General features: G+C 40.3%; 1 protein-coding gene across 2 annotated transcripts in view; it reads left to right on the forward strand.

Annotated features, from left to right (window-relative positions):
- Window positions 1–13,760, forward strand: part of FAM135B (family with sequence similarity 135 member B) — a 192,723-nt gene that overhangs the window by 132,281 nt on the left and 46,682 nt on the right. For both annotated transcript variants that reach the window (XR_009966306.1, XM_062626976.1), the window contains exon 7: window positions 8,496–8,622. Coding sequence is in view for 1 of the 2 variants with exons in the window: in XM_062626976.1 (XP_062482960.1) it covers window positions 8,496–8,622 (127 nt within the window). In the remaining variant the exon portion in view is untranslated. The remainder of the gene's footprint in view (window positions 1–8,495; window positions 8,623–13,760) is intronic.

Genomic DNA, 13,760 nt, shown 5'->3' on the forward strand with positions numbered 1-13,760 from the left:
TAGATGTTCTTTGAAGGTCCCTTCTAATCCGAACTGTTCTATGATTCTATAATCTATGATTCTATTCTATGATTCTGGATGGAAATTTTGCGATTCAGCTTTTCTAAAGAGTATAACCCTCAGCTTTTTAAGACAGTCCCAATTCTTGGCAGCTGCTAATGGCTTTATGTATTTACTAAGGAGGTGAGAGGCTGAATAGAATGGTAATGAGGCAGACTTGCAGTCAAATTACCTCCAGTTGTGGTATCTCTACAACAATCCTATTTGGTATAGATGTGTGATGACCAGGAGCACTGTGACACCTTGGGGCTCAGATCATCTCTCTTGGCTCTTTGAGCAGCTATATCCCTCTGAAATGTTGCTGCAGAGGGAACTTCGAGCAGCAGCGAAGGGGCTGGGTGTCCTTGCAGAACACTGAGCTATAACGTGAAAATTCTTGCTTTAACATTTAGAGTTCTAAATGGGGAGCACCCCAGAAGTTGCTGTGGAAGCTGGACCACTTGAGGCCAACTCCAAAACCTTAGTTTTCCAGGCAGAAGTACAGTAATAAGGGAGAACAGGAGTGTAGGATGCAGTGGTTGCAATAGATGTTGCCTCAACCCAAAACACTGCTTCCTTCACCCTTGTCTTGCCCTACACCCAACCCCTTCCACCAGGTACAGCAGCACATTTGTGACACCACTGCATGCCAACCACATGCATGCTCCCTGCAGTGATAGTTGCTATGCAGGACAGTTGTGTCTGCACTGAGTGCTTTTGGCGGCTGCAGGTCATGGAGCAGTATCTTCAGACTTTTGGAATGTGGGTGGAATAGAGGAGAACCTAGAGCAGGAGCTGGGGGATGTCTCTCCTAACATCAAAGAAATGAGAGTTCTCTTTGAGAAGTAAAGGGCTTGACTCTGGGAACCTCATTTTACCCATGGTGACAGATGATACCGGAAAGTCTGTCAAAAGAGAAAAAAGGAGCAGTGTTCAGGCTTGAGACTACTCCCCTGCTGAATGCACTGGCTTTCACAAACTGCTTTTTTATTCTCTTACCTAAGCTCCAGAGGCCACATGTGCATAAGCAGTTGTAGGAGGAAGGTTGAGTTAGGGCTTTTGGGCTCCAGTTTTCTGTTTTGTATTGGTTTCTGGCCTGAGGCACTGAATTTTGCCTTAGCTCCCTGTCACCAGCTTCACGGGTGGTCCAGTCTATAACTGCAACCAGCAATTATTAGCCCAGCATCAGTTGTTTTGCTTCAGCACAGTTCAGACTTCAAGAAATTTTCTGCTTTTCCCAAAGGGATATGTTCATGGTGTACTAAGTCTCAGGTATGCTGCAAGCTCAGTGCCTTTCTTATATTGGACTTATTTAGGAATCAAGCAGCAAGAAACATGGTTACCTGCTTCATTAATTCCATAGACCTCTGCACCACTCTTTCCCAAGAGGAGTTAATATATGCTATGGTTTATAAGTAAAAATACAACCTGTAAATAATCTCTGAAACAAGTACCCTAATACATACTTTCTGCCACACAGTTTCCCAAACTGAAGATAATGCCCTATATGTTGTTTCCTGTTAAGCAGCATGGACAATAGGATCTGGTTGGCATGTCTTACACTGGAAATTTATCCAGTGACTTCAGACGATTTATACTTTCTTCCCTGAAAGCTTCCTGGAAACGTAGGAGCTGGTTTTCAGCACCAAACTGCTACTCTCTGTACAGGCTGGTTTCCATAAAGCTCTCCTTTGCTTTAGAGCTGTACGTAATCCACCTCATTTGATGGCCACAGCTTTCTGGATGCTATTCAACTTTCTGTTCTCTTCCCCACTTTCATACATATGTCTAAGTGAAAAGCAAAGTACATTTTCAGGATTTTAGTTGTTAATATTAAATTCTTAATTGCCCACATCCAAATTACTGCATGAGAAATGAGAAATCTTGATGACTTCTGAGATAGGTAAAGACTGTAATAGAAATTTTTCTGGTAGAAACCAAGACATAAATACTGAATTTTTCAGTGACTCGAACTTGTTCTGCTCTGGGAAGAGGGAACATAATCAAAGGGACATGGACTATATGAAGGTTTCATCCCTGACATAGTTCTGCTCTGCTCCACTGCACTGAGGAATCAGGCCAAAAACTGGCCATCCTTGAGCAATTTTCTCTCCCCTAATTCTTTTATTTCCAGGCATCCTCCTGTTCCTCAAAAGCACAACTGATATATCTATTGTGACACACACTCTGTACTACCCTGGAATCTGGATGCAGAACATGCAGGTCAATTTTGTTTATGATTGTAAATGTAGCTGGCACCTACTTATGGGCAGTTTATATTCAAAACTGCCAAAGATGTAATTCTGGGTAGTGAAGTTAATAAATTATCTTCTCTCCGCATCCTATTTACAAATAAATTAATCCATAGAAAGAAATGCAATATTTATGCAGTAAAGAGCTATTGCTTCCATAATACATTTATTAAAATAATAGTGGTTTATAATTTTTCTTCCAAGAACTCTTGCATAAGAACTAGATGTTTTTTCCTTTGAATTTTCTTTATTCACTACTGTTTGCTATATATCTGCAAAGATAAAACTCCACTTTGATATGCCATTCTCCTAAGCTACCAGCCAAGAAGTCACATAAGAGAAACTTAACTATTTCTGAGTCAAACTTTCAACACTTCCTACCCCCAAATCAAAAAGGAAGATAACCCCACCTCAAACTAAATAAATACAACTACATTGTTTTACCTGCTTTCAAGTTTTATAGCAACTAAAATTAAGCTCAGCACAAATGAATCAACATTTTCCAGCAACCAAAATCACTGAGATATTTCAAATCAGATCCCCCCTATTCTCTTTGGGATCTAGGAAGAGATATCTGTTTCCATTACAAATTTTATATTAATAAATCTTATCAGTTTTACCCAAGGAGCTCAGAACATTTTACAATCACTGATTATAACCTTAACGAAACTCCTTATGTAAGGGGAAAGCATGTAGAGGAGCACAATCTGTCAGTATCCACACATTATTCTCAAAAATGAACAATGGGTCATCCATGTAACCTCTGTGCACGTGCTAGTAGTAGTCTGTCAAAAGCCATATGTCCTCGGTTCAGCAGTAGCAGTCATTTTCCCCCTTAGTAGCTGCTGCAGTGCTGTGTTTTTCTGACTTTCAGCCTGGGAACAATGCTCATAACACCAATGCTTTTAGTTGTTGCTCAGTAATGATTACTCTGACCAAGGACTTTCTGAGTCTCATGCTCTGCCAGGGAGGAGGGGAAGCTGGGAGAAAGGAGAGACAGGACACCTGACCCAAACTAGCCAAAGGGGTATCCCATACCACAGCACGTCATGCCCACTGTATAAACTGGGGACAGTTACCTGGAAGGGCTAGATAATGCTCGGGTTGGGCTGGGTATCGGTCAGCGGGTGCTGAGTGGTTGTATTCTCTTCCCTTGTTATTTCCCTTATCATTATTATTATTGGTGGCAGCAGCAGTGGTTTGTATTATACCTTAGTTACTGGACTGTTCTTATCTTAACCTGTGGGAGTTGCATCCCTTTGATTCTCCTTCCCATCCCTCCAGGAGCTGGGGGAGAAAGGGAGGGGAGTGAGCTAGTGGCTGAGTGGTTCTGGGTTGCCTTCTGGGCTTAAACCATGACACCATATTAAAGTTTTGAGTTAGAGCACTGAGGGAAATCAGTATTGTGCATTGCATGTTACCTGATCTGTGAGAGCTTGGGGGAAGTTCCTGGTGAAATGCAAATTGTGCTGTCAGTGAAGGGTGTGAGGATTTGATTCTGAATTGTTATTTCTAGGTGACTTACTTATATTTTCCATATTTTTTAAAATCAGTAATATTTTATACATAAGGGACTGAAGGGAAAAGAAGTTATTTCTTCAGATGGTCTGTCCTAAATAGGAAGCAAGTTCATTTCTTCAACTTCCACTACTGCTTCATAAAATCCTAGAATAGTTAGGCTTGGAAAGGACCTTAAGATCACCTAGTTCCAACCACCTGCCATTGGCAGGGAAAATCAGAATATTATAATTTCTGGTCATTAGAATATGATGAATGTGTGGGGTTTTGGTTTGTTTGTTGTTACAGTTTGACCATTTCATATAGTGCAAGCTAGGTTTTTTTTTCCAAACAAGATTCAGGTCCCAGTCTTTAAATTTTGCTTTTCCCATTCTGCTGAAAGCTACAATGAAGAAACTAAGTTTTGCTCACCAGAAAAAAAAAAACAAAAACAAAAAAACCCAAAAAGCAAAAACCAAAAAAAACAAACAAAAGCTCTTCATTTTGAAAAAAAAAAACAGTGAATGAAAAAATAAAACAGATTATTTCTTTTTTTTGGAGGAGTTTAATCTCAAAGGGAATATTATGTTTTATTAAATTGGCCTACAGCATTTATTCTGAATTACTTCAATAATACATCTGAACCAACGTTTATCAAGGCAAATCCATTTCTTATGCTAGAGAACTGCCATCTTGTCTATATATTAGAGAATTATCCACAGAAGATAAAAAATGGGGAATGATTATTTAATATTTTGCACAATATAAGAACTAAGAGGTGCCATGTTCAGCTTTCCAACAGCAGATTCAAAAGAAAGTCCAGCACATATTGCAACGTGCAATTCATTCCAAATGATATTACAGAGGCCAAAAGTATAAAACAAAAAGGCAGATTCACAGAAAATAATCATGGCAGGGGGTTGGAACTAGATGATCTTAAGGTCCTTTCCAGCCCTAATTATTCTATGATTCTCACCTGTATGTATATAGGCATGTATGTATCCAAAGACAGCTGCTATAAGAACTAGGAGACTCTTCTGATGGATAAACTTCTGGAATGGAACTGTTGGAACAAGTCCAGAGGAGGGCCACGAGAATGATCAGGGGACTGGAGCACCTCCCATATGAAGACAGGCTGAGAAAGTTGGGGCTGTTCAGCTTGGAGAAGAGAAGGCTGCGTGGAGAACTCCTAGCAGCCTTCCAGTATCTGAAGGGGGCCTATAGGGATGCTGGGGAGGGACTCTTCATTAGGGACTGTGGTGACAAGACAAGAGGTAATGGGTTAAAACTTAAACAGGGGAAGTTTAGATTGGATCTAAGGAGGAAGTTCTTTACTGTGAGGGTGGTGAGGCACTGGAATGGGTTACCCAGGGAAGTTGTGAATGCTCCATCCCTGGTGGTGTTCAAGGCCAGGTTGGACAGAGCCTTGGGTGATATGGTTTAGTGTGAGGTGTCCCTGCCCATGGCAGGGGGGTTGAAACTAGGTGATCTTAAGGTCCTTTCCAACCCTAACTATCCTATGATTCTATGATTCTATAAAGATATCTCATAGATAAGGTCATCAAAAGAACAGCGAAAAAAATAAAAATGAAAAGTTGTTTCTTTCAATGAAAATATTAATTCTGCACTCATGTTCATTCTTTCAAACACACCCACTTTGCATCCTGTGATCTTTTTTATCCTGACTCTAAATAAAAGCTAAGGTTAACATACAGGATAAAGATATAAATATTTATATTAAATCAGTGTTATTAAATAAATAGTCATGTAAATAACCAAGAGTTAAGATTCATACAAATGAACGTGGTTGCAGGAATAAATAGCATAAATACAGGAATTAACCCATTTTTGTGAGTAAAAATTGTCTTCAAACATTATGTAGTTCAGAAAGCATTAGGGGAACTTTAACAGTTTGTAAGCCTTCCAGTTAAACTTTCCCTCAACAGACAGATGACATTATGGCAGGTTTCCCAAAAAACGGTTTTTGTTTTACAGTGCTATGTGAAATCAATTTCTGTAAAACCAAGTGATTAAAATCCCTTCTCTGCTGTAAAAGCAAAATATAAATAAATTAAAAAGGCATTAAAAAGTGCTTTTCTCTCCCTTAAAGCCTTTGAAAGCTTTGCTAATATTCAAATGAGGAGTTTTTTTGTGCATGCAACATTTGTTTAAGCTTCTCTCTCTGATACCATAGCAATAAGTTTTTATTTCTGCTTCCTGAGCCTTTTCAGCAGACCAGGGCAGACAATATCACCCAATAACATCTGAAATTACTCAGAGCAGTTTTTATCTCTTGGCTCCTTGAAATTGCTTTAGTTTATTTATTTATTTCTGTATTAAATGTATGAAATCTGTGGAAGGAATTCATGCTGTTTAGAAGCAGCCAGCTGGAAATTTCTTGGATCACAAAAATTAATGCATACAAATATATGCTACGGTCTTCTACCCCCCGCTTGCTTATGGAATGTTCTTTTTGTCAATGTATAAATGCTAGCTAATATATAAGAGAGAGCAGATTGACTTGAGGCAAGGAAAGGATTTATGATTAACCTTCTGACACTAGTCCAATACCTAATTTTGCTTGAGATTTCTTTTTCTGGTGTTGCACACATCACTCAGTTTCCCTGCATGTCAGAACCTCCCCTGTTATTTGGGTGATAACAAGTATTGCTGCACTTCCATTCATTTTGTATCCATCCTTAGCATAATCTTCCTTTCTTTTGTTGTGGGCTTCTGTATAGCAGCCAGAACTCTTACCTGTCCTTAAAAACTGAATTAGGTGTAGATACCCATGAGTAATGGCTGATCTGAACTGATGTAGCCACATGATACATATCTACATAGAGAAATAACCTCAGATTGAAAGTTTTGGCAGAATAAATGACACTGCCCTGTGCCTTTTAGTTCTGGCATAATACGGTTTTTAAATGTTTTTTTGTGCTCTCCATCTTAGAAACTTTTGTTCTTTCAAGGAGACAGGTCTCCTGCATGTGATGTAATTTAGGATGCCAGGATGCATCAGGTGCCTGTGGATGGTGAACCCAGTCTGAAAGCTGTAGCACAAACTCAGTGGCATTACTGAGTAAATGTCTTTTTTCTCTGTAGTTCGTTAGCTCAATTCCACCTTCACCTACACAGTATCATAGAGTCAGCTAGGTTGGAAATGATCTTTAAGATCATCAAGTCCAAACCTTCACTCGAGCAATACCAAGGCCACCAGCAAGCCATGTTGCTAAGGGCCTCATCTGCACAGTTTGTGAACGCTTCCAGGGGTGGTGACTCCACCAATGCCCTGGGCAGCCTGTTCCAATGCCTGATCACCTTCTTTCGGTGAAGAAATTGTTCCTAATATCCAATCTAAACCTCTCCTGGTGCAGCTTGAGGCTGTCTCCTCTTGTTCTATTGCTTGTTACATGGGAGAAGAGACTGACCCCCACCTCACTGCAACCTCCTTTCAGGTAGTTGTAGAGAGTGGTAAGATCACCCCTGAGCCTTCTCTGTTGGCCTTCTTGGCTGCCTGGGTACAAACTAACTCATTTTCAACACCCTCAGCACCATCTCCTTCTCTGCCAGCAGGTTTCCAGCCACCCTTCCGCAAGCCTCAGCATTGCGTAAAGTTGTTGTGGTGGCCCAAGTGCATGCTTTGTAAGAGCAACTATGGTTGCTTGCATCGCCATTTAGACTAAGCAATTTGGTTTATTGTATTCACTACAAGTAGCCTGATTTCTCTCTTCAAATCTTGATGTAGTTTATGTACAGCACGTTATTACAGGGTCTAACAGTGGGGTTTATCACACCAAACTTCATCTGTTTATAAGGCAGTCATCCTAGCATCTCTTCACAGTCCACAATAAGAAATAAGCGCTTAGAGGGTGAAACGCATCTGACCTATTTGATATCACTACTTCAGAAAGATATGAGTCACACATTGGAAATACCAGTTCCTCTCCAGTGAATATAAAGGCAGCCTACATAATTTACTAGGATGCGGACATTTGCTCAGATTAATCCAGAATAAGAGCCCTAGAAGCTCATCAGGACTCTGACAGGCTCAATGATGAGCAAACTCCAAACAAGAAGTTTCACTTTTAATGGGTCCATGCTATAAGACAGGAGACATACAGGTATAGTCAGCACTACAATAGTCAGCACTGAGAGGCGATGATCTCAGCCTAAATCAACTTAAATTGTCAGGCTTTTGAGAAAGAATTTGGATAACAGCAAAATTGTGTTGTGAATGGGTATGGGAGAACACATCCCAGATGAATGGACTGTAGCCAGGAAAGGGAAATGCAGTTTGGGGCTGACATCTTGTAATTTTGGTGCTGGAAGCTTTATGTCATGGAACAGTGAGAAGTGGGAATTAAACTTCCAATTGGGATGAGATATAAAGGATGTTGGTAGTGTAGGGAGATTCACAATTGCACAGCTGAAAATGAAGTGTGGTATGGTTAAAGCCAGAGAGAAAGATGTTGTATCACCCAAGATGTAAGATGATGAGAAGCTGGATTAAGACTATTATCTATGTGCATAGATGGAAAAGTAATGTTGAGAAATTATGCTGGAAAAAGATCTGTAAGGCAGCAGGGAAAGGACTGAGTGAATGATAATGCTCAAACCACTGGACCGAATGCCAAGAAAGGGGCAATAGTTAATCTTCTTTAACAATACTGCTCTTATTTTTCTTTTTAATTTTTCTTCTTTTAGTTTTGCTCGTCCAGGGAAAGGCTCATGGCTTGGTAAAGGCAACCTGGACGCAGGACCAGACCAGTCCAGTATGTCATTAGAAAATCTAGTGTTTGGAGCTGGCTACTGCAAACCCGCTTCTTCAGAGGTAAGGAGGATTCCTGTATTACTTCTATTTCACATTGTCTTCTATTTCTATATTCACATTGTCAACATTATCCATGAAGAACAGGCCCTGGTTCATATTGATAATAGAGTGATTTTGTTGGAGGAAGAACCCTCCAAACATTTCTGCATGAACCACCTGGCAATTAGATATACAGTTCCTGGGTTCAGCCCTCACCTTTATGAACCATTTCAGAAAAGGCAAGATGTATGGATATAACCCTGATTGCCAATGGCACTTTTACAGCAGGAGTCACCGGGCTAGATATCTGCTGTAAGGTGAAATTCCTTATTCAGTAAAAAATCCTTGCTTTCAGGTCTTATGTTCAATGGCCACAGGACTTAAATAATTCTTAAGGATGTTGTGAAGGTTTGTGTTTGGAGTATAGAGTACTGTGTGTGCTTATGATGGGGTGTTACATACATTGCCTTACTCAAGGCAGGTCTTATTACTTACTGCAGCTGAAACAGAGAACTTGTGCAATTTTTAGTACAAAGTTGTTTTTTTGGAAAACAATGATTAATTGGGGGTTTGTAGGTTTTGGGGGGATTTGGAGAGTGTTTTGGTTGGTTGGCGGCTGGGGGGGGGTTAAGTCCTAGCTTTGAAGTGTTTCTTTTGTCAGAAATGTTTCCTCAGGTCTAGGAAACTCAACCCAGAATTCTGGAATCATTAACTTGTTAGGAAATCCCAATTCAAGGGTTCTGATTAACATGTTGCCCTCAGCTTCCCTCAACCTTTCCTGTCAAAGCTGCTCTGTTCTGTATGAATGTTAAAAATATCCTAGCCTAGAGAGGCTAGTGTAGAAGAACTACCAGGGAATTAACTCAGGCTGAGAGAATGTTTGGCCTGAAGCTGCTATCTGAACCATTGGGTCATTGTATGCTTTTTGGCAAACAAACTGACCTCAACCTCTGCATCTCTGTTAGACAGTCACATCACATAAATTGAAATAACGGATTCGAGTGTTCATAAAGTAATATCCGTACATCACACAAGAGAGAGGCATCTTTGTAGAGTGGTTCCTAATTTTCATTATCCTCTGCACAAATCTCTATTGTAAGAAGATAAATAGAACAGCTAATTCTCCACTCCCATTTTTCCTTTTACCCTCCATGGAAAAATCTTGGTCTAATGTGATTAGGAAACGTTATTTCCTTCTCAAATATTTTCATTAGCTGAAAAACAGAGAAAACTCTATTTTCTACCTATCTCTTCTGATAATTATTCAATAGAAGCTTGATGATAAGGTTTGGGGTTTTTTTGCCTTTTTTTTAATGACAGCATAGTTGTTGTGGCTTGACCTTGTCTGAATGCCAGGTGCCCAAGAGGCTGCTCCATCATTCGCTTCCCCAGCACAACAGGGGCAGAGAAAATAAGATAACAAAAACTTGTAGGTCAAGACAATGGCAGTTTAATAAAGCAAAAACAAAGGCTGCATGCAGAAGAAAGGGAAAACAAAAGTTTTGCTCTCTACTTCCCACCAGAAGGTGATATCCAACCACTTCCCAGGAAGCAAAGATTCAATACACTTAGTGGTTACTCTGGAAGACAAGCGTTGTAGGAATGAATGCCTTTTTCTTAACTTCTATTGCACAGCAGACATTACATGGCATGAAATATCCCTTTGGTCAGTTTGGGTCAGCTGTTCTGACTATGTCCCCTCCCATTATCTTGCCCACGCCCAGATCACTGGTGAGGGGGGAATATTGGAAAGCCAGCCTTGATACTGTGCAGACATTGCGCAGCAGTAGCCAAAACACTGGTGTGTTATCAACACCTTCCTAGCTATGAATACAAAGCACAGCACTGTGAGGGCTGGTGTGGGGAAAATCAACTCCAACTCAGCCAGGCCCAATACAATAAGTATGAGAGAAGCTGCGTGGAGACCTCATAGCAGCCTACAAGGATGCCAGAGAGGGATTCTCTATCAGGGACTGTAGCAATAGGACAAGGGGCAATGGCTTTAAAATTAAATAGGGGAGATTTAGGTTGGATATTAGGAAGAAGTTCTTTACTGTGAGGGTGGTGAGATACTGGAACAAGTTACCCAAAGAAGTGGTGAATGCTCCATCCTTAAAAGCATTTAAGGCGAAATTGGACAGAGCCTTGGGTGACATGGTTTAGTGTGAGGCATCCCTGCCCATGGCAGGGGTTTGGAACTGGGTGATCTTAAGGTCCTTTCGAACCCAAACCATTCTATGGTTCTATGATCCCAGCCAGTGACCTACTAAATACCCAGATGAAAGCACTCTATCATAAGCTGGCTTTAGCACTCTGCTACCCTGCAGGTCATCAGAACATCACACCCCAAACAATTATAAATAGAATGCTACACACTCCACCTCCACATGGTGAGATGTACATTTGCTTAGCTTCAGGGGTCTCTATAAGTCATGACATCTGGTTTTGATCTGAGACTTTTAATTTAATAGACTGTGATGGCTTTTTGCATATGCTGTCCCTGATGTATGGTAATGAGCAAAGATTATTGTTCTTGGTTTAACAGAAAAAATAATAATGCACAACTAGAAAAGGAACTGCTCTTGGAGTGAACCCATCTCCAAGTGAGTCCAAGTGAATAGCGGTTTATGTGGAGTTTTTATCAAGCCATAAGGAACTGAAGGAAGAATAATAATATTTTTTACAGTGCTGCAATGCTTTCCCCTGGGTCAACTCCACTCCCCTTTACAAATGTATATATTCTGTTCCAAGTCGTTTGAATGTGTTTGTAAAATATAACTTCAATTGGACTATGGACATGTCCAGGTTTGGGGAATTTTGCAATCAGCGTCAGTGGGCATGAGAATGGGTCCTACCCATTTCATTAGATGAAAACTGCAGAGGACTCTACTCACTTTGTATATATATTGCATTGGACCTTGCCTACGCTGTTTCCAAATAAATAACTGCCGAATCCCTCACCTGAAGATATGCCACACTTTCTGTTTATTTGTTTATTTATAAGCTACTTTAATTTGATGCAACTGGCTAAATCTAGGCAAGAACAATTAATGTATCTTGTCATCCAAGGCAGACAAAGCTTCACTGGGCAGGAGGATGTAGGAAAACTGTTTTTAAAGAGACTTTGGTTAGTTCTTTTTTATATTGTAAAATGGTGTGAAATGGTTAATGTTAGTCTATCCTACTGTGGTTTTTTTCATCTCTGCAAAGCTGAGTTTGGGTCTTTCTACTTTCCATGTATATTTCTGTATTTTCCTTGATCTGAGAAATCCCCAGGCTTAAGCTCTTCAGATACATCTCCTGGGCAAGTGTGTTCTGTCTGATGTCTTTTCTAGGGAACTGAATCTGATTATTCAGTTCTCTATAATGCTGCAAACAATTGAGATTTTCTTTATTTGAGGTTTCCCTATTGAGAGTAAACCAAAAAGACCTCTTTTTTTCCCCATTATTGCTGCTAGATTATTTTTCCAGAATATTTCCATTTGAGTAGAAGCCTCTGACTCATAAGAATTCTAAATCATTCTTATTGCATCTTCTTCTTCAAATCTAGGAGATGCATGTTACAACCCCAGTGAATTAGTGGTTTACTTTTTCTGAGGCTTTTACTAAATGCAGTTGATCCAATTTCATCAATTTCATGGAAGTGGCATAAATTCTACAAAGCCAAGAAGCAGACTGGCTCATAAAAGTAAACTTTGCCCTTTCTAGTGTCATCACGCTCAATAGATGGACTCGTGTCATGGTGTGTTTGTTTTATGTGGCATAGTTTTTGTAGCTGACGGAGATTGGAACAGTGGGGTTTTCTGTGCCTCCATGTTAGACAGAGCCAGTTCCAGCTGGCTCCATAATGGACCTATTACTGGCCAAGGCTGAGCCCACCAGCAACGCTGGAAACACCTCTTTGATAATATATTTAAGAAAGGGTAAAAAGCAATGTGCAGTAGCTGAGAGACAGAAAAGTGAGAAAATATAACAGAAAAAACTCCACAGACACCAGGGTCCCCTGCAGCCTGCCCCTGCCCATGGCAAGGGTGTTGGAAGTAGATGAGATCTTAAGGTCCTTTCCAACCCTAACTATTCTATGATTCTATGACACAGGTTGTCCCACTGCAGTCCATGTAGGACCCTATGCCAGATCAGGTGGTTGTGCCCTAAAGGAAGAGGTTTTAGATTTTTCTTATTTCTCATTCTACTCAGTTTAATTAGTAATAAATTAAATTAATTCCCCCATGTAGAGCCTGTTTTGGCCATTACAGTAATTAGTAAGTGATCTCCCTGTCCTTATCTTGACTCGTGAGGGTTTTGTTGTATTTTTCTCCCTTTGTCCTGTAGAGAAAGGGAAGTGATAGAGTGGCTCAGTGGGAAACTGGCAGCCAGACAAGGTCAACCTGCCACACATGGTTCAGACAAGATTTTAACATACAGCTTTAGTACAGTGGTGGCTGGATTTACAGTAGAACCAAGCCCCCAGCAAAGCCAGAATTGCACTGAAATCTGATGTTACTAGTAGTAAATCATATTTTCAAGCCATCTGTTGAATACGAAGTAGAGGATTCTTGACATATCATCTCTAGGTCATGCATCTTATTTTACCTTTTTCTTCTTCATAAACATGGTCCATCAGAGAGTGAATTTTCTTTTTAGGCCCGTAGATTGACTGCGTCAGTTCTCATCTAGTTTGCGTAGTTCATTTGCTGTTTTCTTACTGAAAACGCAGGTGACTGCCTTCATTTCTAAAGAAAGGCTGTATCAGTCATCAGCTCCCCTTGCCACTAGCTTAGGAGTTAATCTGCTGTGTGTTTGAGCTGCTGAGGTGCCACTGCTTAACGATAGATCCTGAAGGCTCCTTGTTCTACACTTTCACACTTCTTAGCGCAGAGACTAATTAAATGCCAGGGGCTTTGGACTGTACATGTGCATTTTCCAAACGACTTCTGAACACCTCTGACAGTTTCCATATTCCTTGGCTTAATAGAGTAGTTATAATAATTAATCCTATTTAAATCTTGGTGATTTTTTGTTAAGTCCTCCACTCTCTTCCCTGTCATGTACTCAGCAAACAGGGATCTTCCCCTTCTCCATTCCTCCTCCCCTCCTTTTCTACTAGTTTCTATCTAGACTATGCTTTTGCTTTCAAGTACAATTGAGAAAGCAGTTAT

The sequence above is a fragment of the Pezoporus occidentalis genome, unplaced genomic scaffold (assembly GCF_034315485.1).
Source record: "Pezoporus occidentalis ecotype Australia unplaced genomic scaffold, CSIRO_AGI_Poc_V1 ctg3, whole genome shotgun sequence".
Lineage (NCBI taxonomy): Eukaryota > Metazoa > Chordata > Aves > Psittaciformes > Psittacidae > Pezoporus > Pezoporus occidentalis.